Below are 16071 nucleotides of genomic sequence, written 5' to 3'. Positions count from 1 at the left end.
ATATTGGTAACATTTTTATGAGAAATAGACAAGTGTCAAATAGGTCTTCTACTTTAATATATATATATATATATATATATATATATATATATATATATATATATATATATACATAGAATTTTTTCCCGCGGGGAATTTGGAGGCGGGGAATCCCCACACCGTTGGAAGCGGAGATGGGGACGGGGATCCCATTCTTCACCCCGCCCCACCCCCATTTACATCCCTACCCCTTGCCCATGAATATAATATATATTATATATATTATTAAAATATTAGTAAGTATAATTTATATCGACACTCTTTATTTTTATTTTTCAAGATTCTACCTCCACAATATTTAAAATAAGTTAAAGAAAAATAATAAAATTATTATATTAAATTAAATTGATGTTGGGATAATAATAAATAATATCTCTAGCCAAAATAGATCTTCAAATAATTTTGTTTTTAAATTTTATATTTAGATATATTTTTTATTGAACTTTTTAATACATAATTATAATTTTTTAAGATATTAATATAAATAATAATAATAATAAAACTTTTAAAAAATTGTAATTGCTATCTTAAATTCTCTAAAAAAGTTATTTCATGAATTGTGTCGATTGATGAGTTTTTTTCTCTTTGCTCAATTTATTCCAAGTATATTTTATCTTTCATTATAGGGATTTATTATATATTTTTTTTAATTTGTTTCATATCTAATTTAATTTTCTTAATTTTTTGTGTGATTATTTGTTATGTAAATTTATTTGACATTCATTAAATCTTTGTTTGAGTATTTATTATGAAAATTATCGTGAGAATTGTTAGATATTTGCTGTGATTAATTGATTATTAGTTAGATTATATTTAAATAATTATTGTAATTAATAATTGAATTTGTGCTAAGTTTTTTTAATTGTATTATTTGTTAATTAGTGTTTAACAGCTAGTTGACTTATATGCTAATTATGTAAATATGACAGGTTTTTTTACACCTAAACCAAAATTATTAGATGAATGCATATTTTATTTTTTGACTAAACAAAAAAGATTGGGAGAGGACTAGACGAGAGAGACATGCACAATTTAGTTAGAGAGAGAATTAAGGGTGTAAATGATGCACCTCTACTCGCAAGCTATTCGGGCTTGACTCGGCGAAAACTCAAACTCGACTCGGTCGCGGTAGAGCCGAGTTCGAGTATTGTGATACTTGGCTCAAGTGCTCGCGAGCCTAATCGAGCATATATGTAAATATATAATATTAGATTTATTTGATGAAAATCAAGGGGAAAAACTTTCAAGCTCGAGTCAAGCTCGAGCTCGAAAGTAATGTTATTGGTCATGTGAGCTTAGTCAAGCGAGCTCGAGTAGCTCGATTTGTGTACCGAGTCGAGCTCGAGTTATAAAATGAATACTCGATTGAGCTCGAGTCAAGTATTGAGTACCGAATTTTCAGGCGAGCTCTAGCTCGAGCCCATTACTACTCCGCTCAAACTCGATCGATTACTCCCCTAGAGAGAATGGAACAAGATAAGGAATAGCATCAAATAATTGTACTAGCTCAAAGAGCCGGTGAGAGAGTGTTGGTTTGGTTTATAATTTCTTTAATAGATCTAGTAGAAATGAGTTTAGAAAGTTGTGATTGATTGAGGTGTTGTACATCCAATGTTCGAATGGTTCAAATCAAATAACTGTGCATCCCACTTAATACTAGTTATAAGCACTATAGCATGATAACACTATTCATAGAACGAATCTGGTGAGATGATGATGACCATTAGATGGCGATTTAACGGGTCATGACAAATGTCCTTCTCCCAACAGGGGTGGAACCAAGGAGGGGCTTCAGCATCCCCCCAAAACTTCCCTTCGGAAAAAGGTATTTAAAAAATAAGTGTCCTTTTATATTTAGATTAATGTGATCCGAAAACTACCCTATGGAAAGAGAGTATTTGAAAAATAAGTGTTCTTTTATATTTAGACTAATCTAATAATGATTTATTTAGGTGTTCTAAATGTAAAACATGGATGTGTTTGAATTATTGGGTATGGTTTAAGGGCATGTCATATGTTAGTAAGCAGGTTGGAATCTTGCTTGTGACATTTTTTTTAAATCCCATTTTTTTAATTTAAATTTATTTTAAAAATTATAGAAATTTTAATAAAAATTAAAAATTGCATGTTAATTTTTTTTAAAAAAATTAGTAGTTTAAAAAAAATTCATGAGATGGCAAGTCAAATATACCACAATTTTTATAAATAAATTATAGTTTGGTTGAGAGGTAGTTGAGAGGGATAGATTTTAGCTTTTTCAGAAAATACAAAACTAAAATATGCAACTACTTTCTTTTATATAATATTACATACATTGAACACAAACATTGACAATAGTTGAAATTGTGGTGTATATATATATATATATATATATATATATATATATATATTCAAATTATAGTTATTTTTTCACACTATTTTTTATCGGATATAATTGTTTTGTAGGATAATTTCATGAGAAAACATAAAAAATTAATCATTCCTCCAATATGATTTTATTAAGAATGAAAGGTTTAGATTGCAAACTCACACTCATAACTAAAAATCCGTTATCACTAATTAAAATTAGCAATATTTTAAATATACATACTATATTTTTTTTTTCCCAGTGGATCAATATTACGAGCTATTATAAACCCTTGGCATGATGTGGCCCTTTTTCATAAAAAAATAATAATAATAATAATAATAAAAAGTTATACAGTTCCTTGGAGTTTTTGTTCAAATTATTTTTGATTAAATTTAAAAAAAAACCTTGCCCCAAAGTGTGTTCCGTGTGGCTTTAAGCATAATTCTCGCCACGTCAGTGATTATCCCCTGAAGTTTTTCTTTCCAATCTTAAAAATTATTTATTTATTTTTAAAATCCCAAAAATTGAAGAGAGGAAGAGCTTCGTCTCTGAGCTCGATAATGGCGTTGAGAAGAGCGGGAGGGAAGCTTTTGATTCCAAAGAGAGCTTTTTCCAGTTCACTTGAGGCCATTGAGAAGCCCCAGAAAGATGGAAAGACGCTCAACCTCTTCTCTGCGATCAATCAGGCTTTGCACATCGCCCTTGACACCGATCCCCGGTGAGCTTTTCCCTTTTTCTTTGTGCTTTGGATCATTAGCTATTCATGCTTTTATGTTTTGGGGTTTCATTGGAATTTTCCTTCTGATTGATAAAGTTTTGATCTTGAAGCTAAATTAGCTTTTTATTAGTTTGAATTTCATGGGTTGTGTTTGGATTGATGAAAATTCGTGGAAAAAAGAAATAGATTAATTTGTTTGTTGCATTAGCTTGTTCATGTGAGATTGAGTGTGTTTCTGGGCTTCATTTCATGATCTTATCTTCAAATTGGTTGCTTTTTTTCAGTGCTTATGTGTTTGGAGAAGATATAGGGTTTGGTGGTGTGTTTCGCTGCACAACCGGTTTGGCTGATCGTTTTGGTAGAAATAGAGTTTTTAACACTCCATTATGTGAACAGGTTTATCCTTGATTTTTCATCCTGCTTGATAACTCTTGTTTCTTTTTTTTTCTTAATGTTAGTTGTTTTAATTAACTTGGTATTTTCTATCTTTTGTTCTTAATTTTTTTTGTTAATTTGTATAAATTTTGTCATTCAGGGGATTGCTGGTTTTGCTATTGGCTTGGCAGCTATGGTGAGTATATGAATATTGTGTTACATTTCGAACTTTTTGTTTTGATTTTTGCTATGCCTTTTTTGTGGTAAACCATTATTGTTGGTTTTCTTGAATTATTCGATGATCGGCTTCTGTTTTTGTAGGGCAATCGTGCTATTGCTGAAATTCAGTTTGCAGATTATATCTTTCCTGCTTTTGACCAGGCATGTCTTTTTGTACCTTTTAATTTCCTTAGAATGTTTGTTATTTTTCATCTTTCGTGTATTGTATCATTGTGAATCAAGGATTTAGTCAAATTGGATTGATAAATAGTTAACATTTGTTTGAACAGCCTGATGAATAATTACACATTGGAATTATTGTCTGTTTGTTGTTTACAATCTCCTTTCTAGATACAATAGTCAGAAACTTGTGGTAACTTCTTCAATTTAAAAATGAAAAAGAAGAAAAATTACTGATAAAATTGTTGTCATTTTCTATGAATATATGTGATATTATCATAATGTACAATAATTGACATATGCTTAACTTCATGATCTTCAGATTGTAAATGAAGCCGCAAAATTCAGATATCGGAGTGGGAACCAATTTAATTGTGGAGGTAAAGTTCATAGTAAGGTTGATCGGCTTTTCATCATTAAATTTGCGCATGTTTGTGCTTGACAATTTTGTTACTGCAGGTTTGACAATAAGAACTCCTTATGGAGCTGTAGGACACGGCGGTCATTACCACTCACAATCACCAGAATCCTTCTTCTGCCATGTACCTGGTCTTAAGGTCCCAAACTTATTTTCCACTTGGTACACTGCTTAATTTTTAACATTAACGGATGTTAAGATTGATTTGGATAACATGTGAATCAGTTGGGTCATTGAAGCATCCTATGTATTTGATATTTGTCCAACTTGCTTAAAAGTAAATTTCTACAGGTAGTGATACCTCGTAGCCCACGGCAAGCTAAGGGATTATTATTGGCATGCATCCGTGATCCAAACCCAGTTGTGTTCTTTGAGCCAAAGGTATCCATATCAAACTACGGATAATTTTGTTTCAAACTTACAAGATGTTCTTATGAAATGTGTTATGTGAGCTACAGAGATCTTTTGTTTCTATAGTAAAGTTGCATGAGCACTGCATTAGAATTATCTCTGTGAACAACTTCATAGGATTGACCATTTATGATAAAAATCAACAAAAGTGGCAATAGATGATGAAATCTCTTTTTGCATTTTAGTTGTTGAATTTTTATTATCTAATCCATTTGTGCTCTTGGTAAACTATGTACTATCCAGTGGTTGTATAGATTGTCTGTAGAAGAAGTTCCCGAAGAGGATTACATGTTGCCTCTTTCTCAGGCAGAGGTCAGTATTACCTGAACTAACAAGTCTGCATTAGTGCAAAACAGTACAAAGTTTTTAAGTCTTTTTATCTTCAGGTGATTCGTCAAGGAAATGACATAACTATTGTTGGGTGGGGAGCTCAGCTCCAGATTCTGGAACAAGCATGCGATGCCGCTGCCAAGGTTGGTGGACAAAACCAAAAAATCAGCACTATAGTTTGTCTAACTCATCATCTATACAGTGGCAAATGAATATTTATCACAGTTCTAGCAAACCATCATCAGTTTAGATAAGTTAAATTTACGTCCATTGGTTATATTCAAGTCGAATTTACCCCCCAGTATATTATTTGTTGTGCATCTTATGCATTAGAAATATTTGGCTCAATCATAAGGACATGATGCATATGATAATTTTTCTGCGAACTGTACATAGATTTTTCCCTTGTCTTTGCCATATAGCCATATCACTTAGAGATTCATGTTAAATGGAAAAAAAAAAAACTAAAACCAGGGAGCAAGTCTCAATTCCAGTGCATTATATAGATTCTGACAAGACCTATTGGCGTTATACACTTTCTAGTTTCCACCATGACTGACTAACCCAATATATCACTTCCATGAATGATAACACATAATGTTGGATAATTTGATGAGAAAATCAAGCATACATGTTTGGTTAATGTGATTTTTTCATTGATCTCGTTTTATTTTGATAATTTACAGGAGGGAATTTCATGTGAGCTGATCGATTTAAGGACTTTGATACCCTGGGATAAGGAAACAGTCGAAGCTTCGGTTAGCAAGACCGGAAGGCTTCTTGTATGCTATATATGACAACTTTAGTCTTTGTGTTCAATGTTGAGTTTGTAATTTATTGCTTGTGTCTCAACTGGCAGGTTAGCCATGAAGCTCCAGTGACTGGAGGGTTCGGTGCTGAAATCTCGGCTTCAATCGTTGAACGCTGCTTTTTGAGGGTAAATTCTCTTATAAATTTTTTGATATGAGATTGGTCGAACTTCAATGCATGTTTTTATGTTATAGGTAAGAAGTAGTTTTATTTATATGAAGTGCAAACTTAGACATCAAATTAGCCAAACACTTTCAACTAGTAATAAGGCGTATTCAAATAAAATTTTTGTTCAGATATACATTTTCATCATTATATGTTGTCCACATGAATCGATCCTACTTTATGTTGGTTTATTACTTTATTTTACAAAAATGTTCTTGTTTCATACTCCATCAGATTTTTTTTTTTTTAGTTTTTAATCTCTATGTTTACATTTTTGAAGTATCTTATCTCTTCCTTATTTTTCAAACTCTATAATTTTTTTTTATGTTTTTTCATAAATTATTTCTTATGTTTTAAATCTTTTTAATAATGATTTTCTCTATTTCAAAATTTTTGATTTATTTTAATTAAAAATTTGATATGATTTAAATCATTTATCTTTAGGACCAGTTGTTTTCAGTGCCTGTTGTTTGTTGTCTTTCCACCGCTGGTGAATACTCTTTTGCCGATTAAAATTCCGGTGCTATCTTTGTCTTTTAACCAATGTTGTTTATCCACTTTTTTAAAATAAAATATTATCTTAAACTATAGCTCAAAAAATAACTTACTAAATATTTATTACCCTTTTAAGACAATAAGATTTATGCCTACACGAGCATACTATCATGCCCATGTATCATATTTTTTGTTTATTCAAAAATCACATTCGCTGATTCTTAAGAGTAACAGTAGGATTTTTTCATGAACTTTTGAGCCTGGTATGAACTATACATATATGATAGAATTGTTTGAGACTGTCATGAATCCAAATAATGCTTTGTGTCAATACGAGGTTGAACATTAAGGACAAGCCAAATTTGTTATCATGCTTCTTTTCCTAAAAATCATTCTCTATAAGAAGTCATTTTAATGAGATTCGCGACTTTTATTTCATAGTTGGAAGCTCCGGTGACCAGAGTCTGCGGTCTCGACACTCCATTCCCGCTTGTTTACGAGCCGTTTTATATGCCGACAAAGAACAAGGTATGCAAATCAACATAGCCTACCCAACATGTGCATACACATTTAACCAACTGGACAAAAATCATCTCAAGTTTTGCTTTGCAGGTCTTGGATGCCATTAAAGCAACAGTAAATTACTGATGGGAATCAAACCACCAACCAATTCCGGTCATGAAATAATTTACTGTAACATACTGCAATGTCCCTGCAAGAGATAAGTTGAAAATTTATGGTAATTCTTGACTTTTAACTTAATGCATGGGCAACAATAAAGCATTTTGAATGCCCATCCAGCTGCTGTTTTGCAGTTACATATCTATGGTATATTCAGCTATTCATGTCATATCAAAACCCTAATGTTTGGATTCCATAGATAATAACAGAGCAGAATAGTTTTTGAATGAGAGCCCATGATTTATACAAGTTGTCTCACTGGTTCAAGAACACAACAAAAGTTTTTCCAGGTTAATTTGTGTCCCTCGCGCGCTTTTTGGATGGAACTCATCAGTCTTACAAAAGCACCAAAGAAGAAAATTTTCCCATACAAAAAAGAAAATATACATGATCATCATCATGTCTGCATCACCCACCCTGTTGGGTAATCTTTGCATACTTTTATGGAAGTATAAACAGTTTAAAGCCTCGAAAAGATTAGCGAGAGTTGGTCTAGATCTTTGTCTTGCTGCACTCTTCTTAATCATCTGCTCAAAGTATAGCAACGAAATAAATAAGTTTGGTATGAAAATAATGCTAAGCAATGACAGGACCAACCAGGAGTTAAATTAAATTGTTCATCAATTCAAAACATAGAGTATACATCTTGTCTTGCATTTTAAAATAGATAATAAACAGTTCAAACATCAGGGGGGGGAGTTGTATAATAACAAGAAACAAGCAATTCGCTTCCACTGCATCTGAGTTTTCCAGAAAAAACAACTCAACGTAGCTCTTTTTTTTACAGTTCCTCACACACAAGGAAATATCTTTAAAGCATAGTGATTTAAGGATCAATCTAGCCAAGAACTGTTATCATCAACAAGATCTAACAAAACGTCATCAATTTACAAGAAGACAGTATGTATGAAATATGGTTATGACATAGTGAGCAAAAAGGGTCATTGCAATTTGCCCATGCAAGTCTCTTGCTAGCTTTGAATTCCATGTCTCTGACGATGCATAGGGCCATGAAATCTTAAAGCTGTCACTATTGACATAGTACACCCCTTATTTGACAGCTCTACAATAAAAAGAACCATATAACTTGCCAGATGACTAGTGACTCTGGTTTTTCTGAGAAACATTTCCTACAGTGGAGCTCATAAAAAACTAACAGAAGATGACAATTGAGGGCTTACTGATATTTTAATTATCAAAAGATTCAAAACTCCCATTGCACTCTATTGATGCAAGAAAAGTAACCCTAGTAAAAATCCAGCAGTCTGCCAAGAAAATAAAATAATAAAGCAGCTGTAAATTGGACACAGGACTGATTCGAAAACACTACCAACTTTATTACCAGCAATAAAAATATAAATATAAATAAAAACTACAGATATACATCTGTTTTGATCGATGACATACCACTGTTGACTTTTCCTGAATTCTGTGAGCACTGGATAAATATTCTCAAAAGCAGTATATGTCTCATCCCTTACCTGCAATGCACATCAATTAAATAAGGTGATAAAAAGAAAACAACAAATGAAATTATTAAATGCCGGATGAGAACAGTCACCTTGGCTCCTGTTAGAACGATCTTGCCTGAAACAAAAATGAGGAGCACAATCTTGGGTTGCTTCATTCGGTATATCAGTCCAGGGAAAAGCTCAGGTTCATACTGTTCAAATACAAGTACAGATGATCAAAGAAACAAGTTTGACCAAAAACCTACTGGCCACAAGGATTAAGTGCTACACTATCCTATGAAAAGTGATTCCAAAGTTTTCTAAAGGGCACACTACTCAGAATGGACAGAGTACAGCAGCTTCATTCCCATTGTTCAGTAATTAAGGGATAAGGAGACTGACAAAAGAAAGAAAGCGAATAAAAAGAAATTTTTGATAAATATCCATCGACTCAATACAATAGCAACCAATCTATTTTCAGAGTTATTAAATTCAAATGCATGGAATCATATTATTGCAAGGAAAAATACACATGTACTTTTCTTCAAATATAATTGCAATATTCAGATCCAAATATATCGCAACTTACACTGGAGAAAGCACCATGAGAATATGCCAGGCCTTCGAGTCTAATTGGAAATTTGACATCACATGATCCAACAATGTTCTGAATCTTAAAGTCCTAGATAGCAAAGCATAAAATCAGATTGTTATGTATGAAGAAAGATCATCCGAGATGCAAAGTTGGACTGGAGAAGTCGACAAATAACTACCTTGAATTTAGCAGGAAAACCAAGCTTCTGTATGATACGGGCATACTGAAAGGTAAAGAAACCACATTAGCAAAGAAAAGCACAAAAAACAGAAAAGAAAAATCATATGGTATACATAATATAAAAAAAATAAACTCAAAACAGGGTGGTGAATCCTCAACACAGGTCATGAGTGGACAAGGCATTGTTTGTTCAGACTTTGACAGTAAAGGAAGCCTATGAGCAGATTACCTTCCGCGCTGCAAGTTTTGATTGCTGTTCACTCTTTGCCCCAGTACAGACCTAAGCATAGAACTCCAAGTCAATACAAACAAAAGCATGATAACACAAACTAGAAAAAACAATAAAAATAAAAATAAGAGTTCACTCCCATACAAATTCTATGACTAATTAATATGTATTTTCAATATCACATCAAACCCCTATGCGAAAAGTCAATCCACAAAACCCATATATATGAAAGCTAACCAAAACAGTAGCAATGAATCATCTTCTGCAGGGTAAAAACTCAATCAGTGATTTCTGAAATGAGGCTTGCGTATTGCCTAAAGATCAAAAGAACTGTTCAAAGTTAAGCATCAATTTGATACCAAAATCATACTAAACTATACCACACATAATTGGTATAAGCAAGTTCAAAAAGTATAATAGTGTCCAATACTTTCATTAGAAGTAGCTAAACTCCATTTAAACCATAGAATTTTTCCTATACTCATGCTTCCACAGGTGCCACAGGGAAACTGTGTAAAGTATATAAAACAATCCAGATCCGCAAACCAACTCCGAATTTGCTGGGACTCAGATAAAAATAACATAATGATCAGCCACATTAAGTACCAAGACATATATCATCTATGAAACCAGTCTCAACCACATCATCCTTTTAGGAACCATTCTAAAATGTATATGCAGGAATAACTAAGGAAAACCCACAAAGATATATATGCTTTCATAGCTCATAATTTACATTTACTTATATAAAAAATACTCGTCTTTTTTTTTTTTGACAAAAACAGCAAGCCACTTCATGCCTTCATTTCACTATCTAAAAACCACCATATAAAATTGTTATGGAAGGTTCTAGTTTTTCATTTAGTTAAAATGCAAATTTCAGCAATAGAAATACACAATTTCCCAAAGAAAATGGCACCTTGAGCAAAATAGAACAATACAATTCTCTTTTCTATCGATGAAATCAAAGGTACTAGTAAAGCCTGTGACCTGAGCATTGAATAGCAAAATTTAACAGCATCTCAAGAAGAACTCACCATTTTTCCAGATGCAAATATCAAAGCAGTGGTTTTTGGCTCTCTGATTCTCATGATAACTGCAGCAAAACGCTATCAGAAAAGTAAAAGAAATGTGATTAGAAGAAACAATTAAAAGAACACCCACGCCAAGCATTCGCGAAGTCACAAATCAAGTAAAGAAGTGCACATATCATTTCAACTACAAAATACAGGAAAACAAAGCAAACCACAAGTGCACAAGAATTAAAAATTTGAGCAAATAATCTTAAATCTTCAAATCAATTGTGAAAACCTACCTTTGGATTGTACTCTGCATTACGAGCCTGTAGAGCTATAGCTTTAAGGTCCAGCTTGCAATCCAAATTGACAGTTGACACAATATTCCTTAAGCATCAATCCAAAAATAAGAAGTGAGAAATAATAAAGATTAAAAGCTGAAACAATTTTTCTAGGCATTCCACTGAGAAATGATGAGTGATTTCCATTTAAAGTGAAGTAACATCCACAAAGGAAAGCCCCGAACAAATGTAAAGATCCTTAACAAAAAGGGGGTAACGACGAAACCAAAGCTCACAAAAATAAAACAAGTGCAGTCATAGGATTGATGATCCCACAGAAAGTAGGTCTACTTTACAAAGTTTCCTCTCAAAACTTGCCATTTTCAGTTCTCAACGGAGTTATTTTCTCATTAATCAAAAAAAACCCTCCAAAACAGTTCTGAAATTATACCACCACGTTAATAATATTAGCAGCTATCAGCCAAAATAATTGTAAATGATCTTCTTAGATATCAATGCAACATCCTACAGATGATATAACTTCTAGAAGCCCTTTAAGGTTGCAACTATCTACTCACAAACATTCTTCACCATCATCAGCTCATAATATTAGAAAAATAAAATGAGCATTGATTTATAATTCAATTATGATGTTTAAAAACCATGATAAGACACACTCCATGGTTCTCTTCTTTTTCACAAAAACAAAAGAAGAGATGAGAAAGCAAAGGTGCTCACTGTAGCGTGGGAACGATTCCAGATGGATGCTTGGACAGATCAACTGGTTGACTTCCTTCCATCGCCTGATCCGCCATATTTCCTTCCCAAATCTCACCGATCTTAGCCCTACTAATAAAAATTTATATTTTATCCTCAAATTTCACCCACCACACAAAAATCTTTCCCCCAAATCTCTTGCCCTTGATTTCAGATAAAAACAATCAGACCACAGGCGAAAATCACAGAAATATAGTAGAAAAAATGATCCGATCGTCCAAGATCGAAATGATTCGTTCAAAATCCCAACTTTTCTCCACTTGTAAGCCTCGTCCAGCAACGATCTAAAGCAAAAACAACCCTGAAATTCTCAAGAACAGCAGAACAGCGCAAAAGAAAGCGGATCAAAAGGTTCCCCCAAAATCGGATTCGCAGAATGAGAAGGCTACCAAATCAGAACTCATTCATCATCCAGACACGATCAACAGCAAAAACCCTCAAAAAATCCCAACACCCAAAGCGGCAAAACAGAGCTCGATCTGATACCTCCTCCTGCTACAAATCCAAATCAAAACCCAAAATTATAGGGTTCCCAGCATGAATCAGCAAAGAAAAACAAAGAAATCCATGGATCGAAGCGGGAAGAAGGCCAGGGGTTCGGATTCAAAGAGAGAGAATTTGAAAGATGAGGTCTTTTATAGGAAGGGAGACGAGATCTGGAGGCAAAGCGAAGAGGGGGAGGTAAAGGGCGAGGGTTTCGTTTGGTCCGAAATTAGAAAGAGATGGAGAGATAAGAGAGAGAGAAAAAGGGTTGGGGATAAGGACAACCGTTGGATTGGAAAATGCGCGTGGAGATACGGTTTTGATTCAATGGACGGTGATGGATTGACTTGATGATGAGAACGTTCTGGAATCAATTGGTGGGTGACTGGCAAGTGCCGGTTTTGCTCCTCTTGATTTTTTGACCGACTGGCTGGTGTCGGTTGAAGGGGAACCTTAGTTGGAACCTGCTAAGTTATTGTATGATTTTGTTTTTAAATAAATATTTCAGATGATTCCTTTTTTTAATTGGGAAGTTTTAATAAGAGACTTTCCTATTAATGATTATATTTCACTAATATTATAATAAAGAATTTGTGGTATTTTACTTTAAATATTTTTAAAAATTTGAGAAAAGGAGGACAATTACACAAGATTTGCTCCTTATATAATTCGTCCGAGTATATATACATATATATATATATATATATATATATATATATATATATATATATATATATATATATATATATATATATTAATATGAAGAATATTTGTGTGTATGTATATATAAAAACAGAAAGGAAAAAAGATTAATATATATGTGTATATGGGAGAAGTATGAAGACGAAAATAATTTAATTTTTTTCAAATAATAAATTAAATAAATTTATCAAACAAAAGGAATAATATAAAACAATAAATATCAAGCATAATAACATATTGATATTATGATAACCTATAATATAATATATTTAATTAGCTTATACTAATATATAATCATATATTATATAAATTCTGTTTATTATTATATAAATTCTGTTTATTATATACTTTACTTATAATCCAACCACCCCTCCCCGTTTCTCCTAAATGAATACCACTGGAAACAACGGTGCAACCAAAGTCTTATTATCTCCACTAAAAATCCTTCTAAAGTTACACATTTAATGTCATCCTCACTACAAACACTTCACTAACTTTATACATTATTAGATATATTTTTAATTTTTTCAACAATCTCTTCGCAATATAACTCATGTAACAACTCTTCTACCTACAATCACCACCATACTTCCCTCCACAATTAGTATTAAGCATTCCTCTTTTATTGCTATCATAAAAAATTGCTACATCACTATCTGTCTACCTTATTCATTATATAGTATAATATTATATATTATATATATATATATATATATATATAATAAATAATTTAAATATCATTAATACATATTGATAATATCAATATGTTATTTGTATTTTTTCCCATCACTCATAAAACTATTTCAAATACATAAAAAAATAACATTATCAAAATTTTGCATAATATGTAACGACAATTAACAAATGATATTTTTGAAAATTATTTTTTATAAATAATAATATAAAAATATACAAAAATTTAAAGATATTTATTATGTTATGAAAATAATAAAAAATAATATATACATATAATAATAATATTAATATGAAAACAAATAACTAAAAAAATGTCCCATAAAAAATTATTTGTCCATTTCAGATAGTAATATAAAAATATAAGGAAGCAATTTTGACAATATTTTAAACCCTATTAAAGAGTCTGAAATGTAACATACAATTATGTTAAGTATAGAAGATAATCATATAGGTTAACCAAACTGGATCCAAACCTTCCACTTATAATGGAATACAACGAAATTACATATATACATATATTAATATGAAAATATATCTAAACAATTTTTGATAACCTTAGCTTGAATAGTTTTAAAAAGGACAAAGTTCATGTGCAACAAATCAGATAAAATCTTTATGCATAACTAATATGACAAATATAAAAAATATACATCGCATTACTACCTAAACAACATCATCTTTCCACCTAATCATTATTAAAAAATCATATATATATATATATATACATATGATTTTTTTTAACTATTAATCACAACTAAGAATTAAGTTAACCAATCATAAGTAGCAGGATGACAATTATTAACATATATACGTATATATATATATATATATACATGCACATGTCACAAATGAAACACTAACAATAAGACAATATATCAATAAGAAGAGAACACTTCTTAATGCCAAGGAAAATGGCATAAAATAAAAGTCATACTTGATTGTGACTACCAAATTCATGGGATTTTGTTTTTAACTCCGTAGGTTACTAAAAAAAAATATAAAAGGACATATGATACATATCAATTTGTAAATACTAACTAAAAAATGAGATACATATGACACAAATTAATTGGAAGACATCAAAAGGACATATTTGATACCAAAAGTAGACATGAATGAGACCAAAACCTCCAATAATTTAGGTAGCAAATCATAAAAGATCTTTAGAGAAGATTCATCTTTTTCAAAAAATGTTTCATAGTCTTAAAAGTTAATAAAAAAACACCAACTCTGCTTTTGTTTTTACTTTGATACAAACCATGTCTACTTTATCTTTCATCATCTGATTTTTACCTCATAAAAAAAAAAAAAAGTTCACTATAATAATATCGTACTTCTAGTTCTCTCTCTCTCTCTCTCTCTCTCTCTCTCTCTCTCTCTCTTCCTTCGTGTATTCATGTCACTGTCAAGAGATGCGAATCAAACAAAGAGAATCTAAACTTATACCTTCATTTCTCACTAAATAATTAAGGGTCATTGAACATGACTATCCACTAACATATTAGATTATTCAAGCCATTAATATATGACTTGAATATTAAAATCTACCAAATCATAATCAAACCCATACTCATTTTGTCATTTTATATAATTTAGTGACTACTACAATGTTTATCAACAGCAAGTAAACACATCTAAATAAATAAAAGCTAACATGAATACAAGGTACCAAAGAGATAAAACCAATGAGAAAAAACATGCATAGTAGCTCATAATAGAAATATGATTGATGAAAACATCTTTAAAGCTGCTACAAATGATGTTTTCTTTATCTTTTCACATGTGCTTTTGATCTCATAAAACTATATAATATATAATTCATTATAATAATATTATTTTCTCGCGCTTATGTCTACCTTATTCATTCACATATAAACAAAAAATACACTTCAAATGATTTAAAAGAGGGAGAAAAAAATTGTCAAGGAACACGAATCAAGCAAAGAGTTTCTAAACGTAAGCCTAAAATCATATAATATATATTTCACAATAATAATATTATCTCACTCATATATTCTACCTCTTTCATCAACATCTAAAGAAATAGATATGATTCAAACATTTTGAAATAGGAAAAAAAAATCAAGTCAAGAGATAAAAATCAAACTAAGAGAATCTAAACTTAGGCCCAAATTTCTCCCTATAGAATTTATGTCACATTTAAACAAAAGATATGATTCAAATAATTTAAAATAGGAAAACAAATCCTATCAAGAGATATGAATCAAGCTAAGGGATTTTAAACCTAGGCCTAAAACTATATATATTCTACCATTTTCGTCCGCATCTAAACAAAAAGATATGAGTTAAATGTTTTTAAATAAGACTAAGAAAATTTTACCCCTAGGCCTTAATTTCTCCATATATAATTAATGTCCGTTTGACACGGGCATAAAGTGACACATTAAATTATTCAAACCATTTAATAAGAAATTATATATATATATATATATATATATATATATAAACA

The 16071-nt window shown here is 31.3% G+C and overlaps 2 protein-coding genes across 4 annotated transcripts; one reads left to right on the top strand and one right to left on the bottom strand.

Annotated features, from left to right (window-relative positions):
- The first annotated feature begins 2899 nt into the window (after nt 1-2899).
- LOC120277076 (2-oxoisovalerate dehydrogenase subunit beta 1, mitochondrial) lies at nt 2900-7330 on the top strand. Its single transcript, XM_039283820.1, has 13 exons — nt 2900-3107; nt 3392-3503; nt 3643-3678; nt 3804-3863; nt 4204-4261; nt 4341-4438; nt 4591-4680; nt 4954-5022; nt 5097-5183; nt 5727-5822; nt 5900-5977; nt 6952-7038; nt 7123-7330. The coding sequence occupies exons 1-13, from the start codon at nt 2950-2952 to the stop codon at nt 7156-7158; spliced, it is 1065 nt and encodes a 354-aa protein (XP_039139754.1). The 5' UTR covers nt 2900-2949; the 3' UTR covers nt 7159-7330.
- Nucleotides 7331-7410: 80 nt separating this feature from the next.
- Nucleotides 7411-12441, bottom strand: LOC120277077 (TATA-box-binding protein). Of its 3 annotated transcripts, XR_005541460.1 has the most exons (10): nt 11682-12441; nt 10962-11049; nt 10684-10755; nt 9647-9697; nt 9416-9460; nt 9232-9324; nt 8753-8854; nt 8599-8672; nt 8373-8456; nt 7776-8254 (listed from the first exon to the last, which is right to left on the bottom strand). XR_005541460.1 is itself a non-coding variant. In XM_039283821.1 (9 exons), coding segments are annotated over exons 1-9 (603 nt in total). In that variant the 5' UTR covers nt 11759-12440; the 3' UTR covers nt 7411-7717. The 3 variants fall into 3 exon arrangements, 2 of the variants coding, with proteins under 2 accessions (XP_039139755.1, XP_039139756.1); XM_039283821.1 differs by lacking the exons at nt 7776-8254; nt 8373-8456 and adding an exon at nt 7411-7718 and having other exon boundaries at nt 11682-12440; XM_039283822.1 differs by having other exon boundaries at nt 7776-8456.
- Nucleotides 12442-16071: the final 3630 nt, after the last annotated feature.

Source organism: Dioscorea cayenensis, chromosome 15 (genome assembly GCF_009730915.1).
Source record: "Dioscorea cayenensis subsp. rotundata cultivar TDr96_F1 chromosome 15, TDr96_F1_v2_PseudoChromosome.rev07_lg8_w22 25.fasta, whole genome shotgun sequence".
Lineage (NCBI taxonomy): Eukaryota > Viridiplantae > Streptophyta > Magnoliopsida > Dioscoreales > Dioscoreaceae > Dioscorea > Dioscorea cayenensis.
This window is presented reverse-complemented; position numbering and strand designations above follow the sequence as displayed.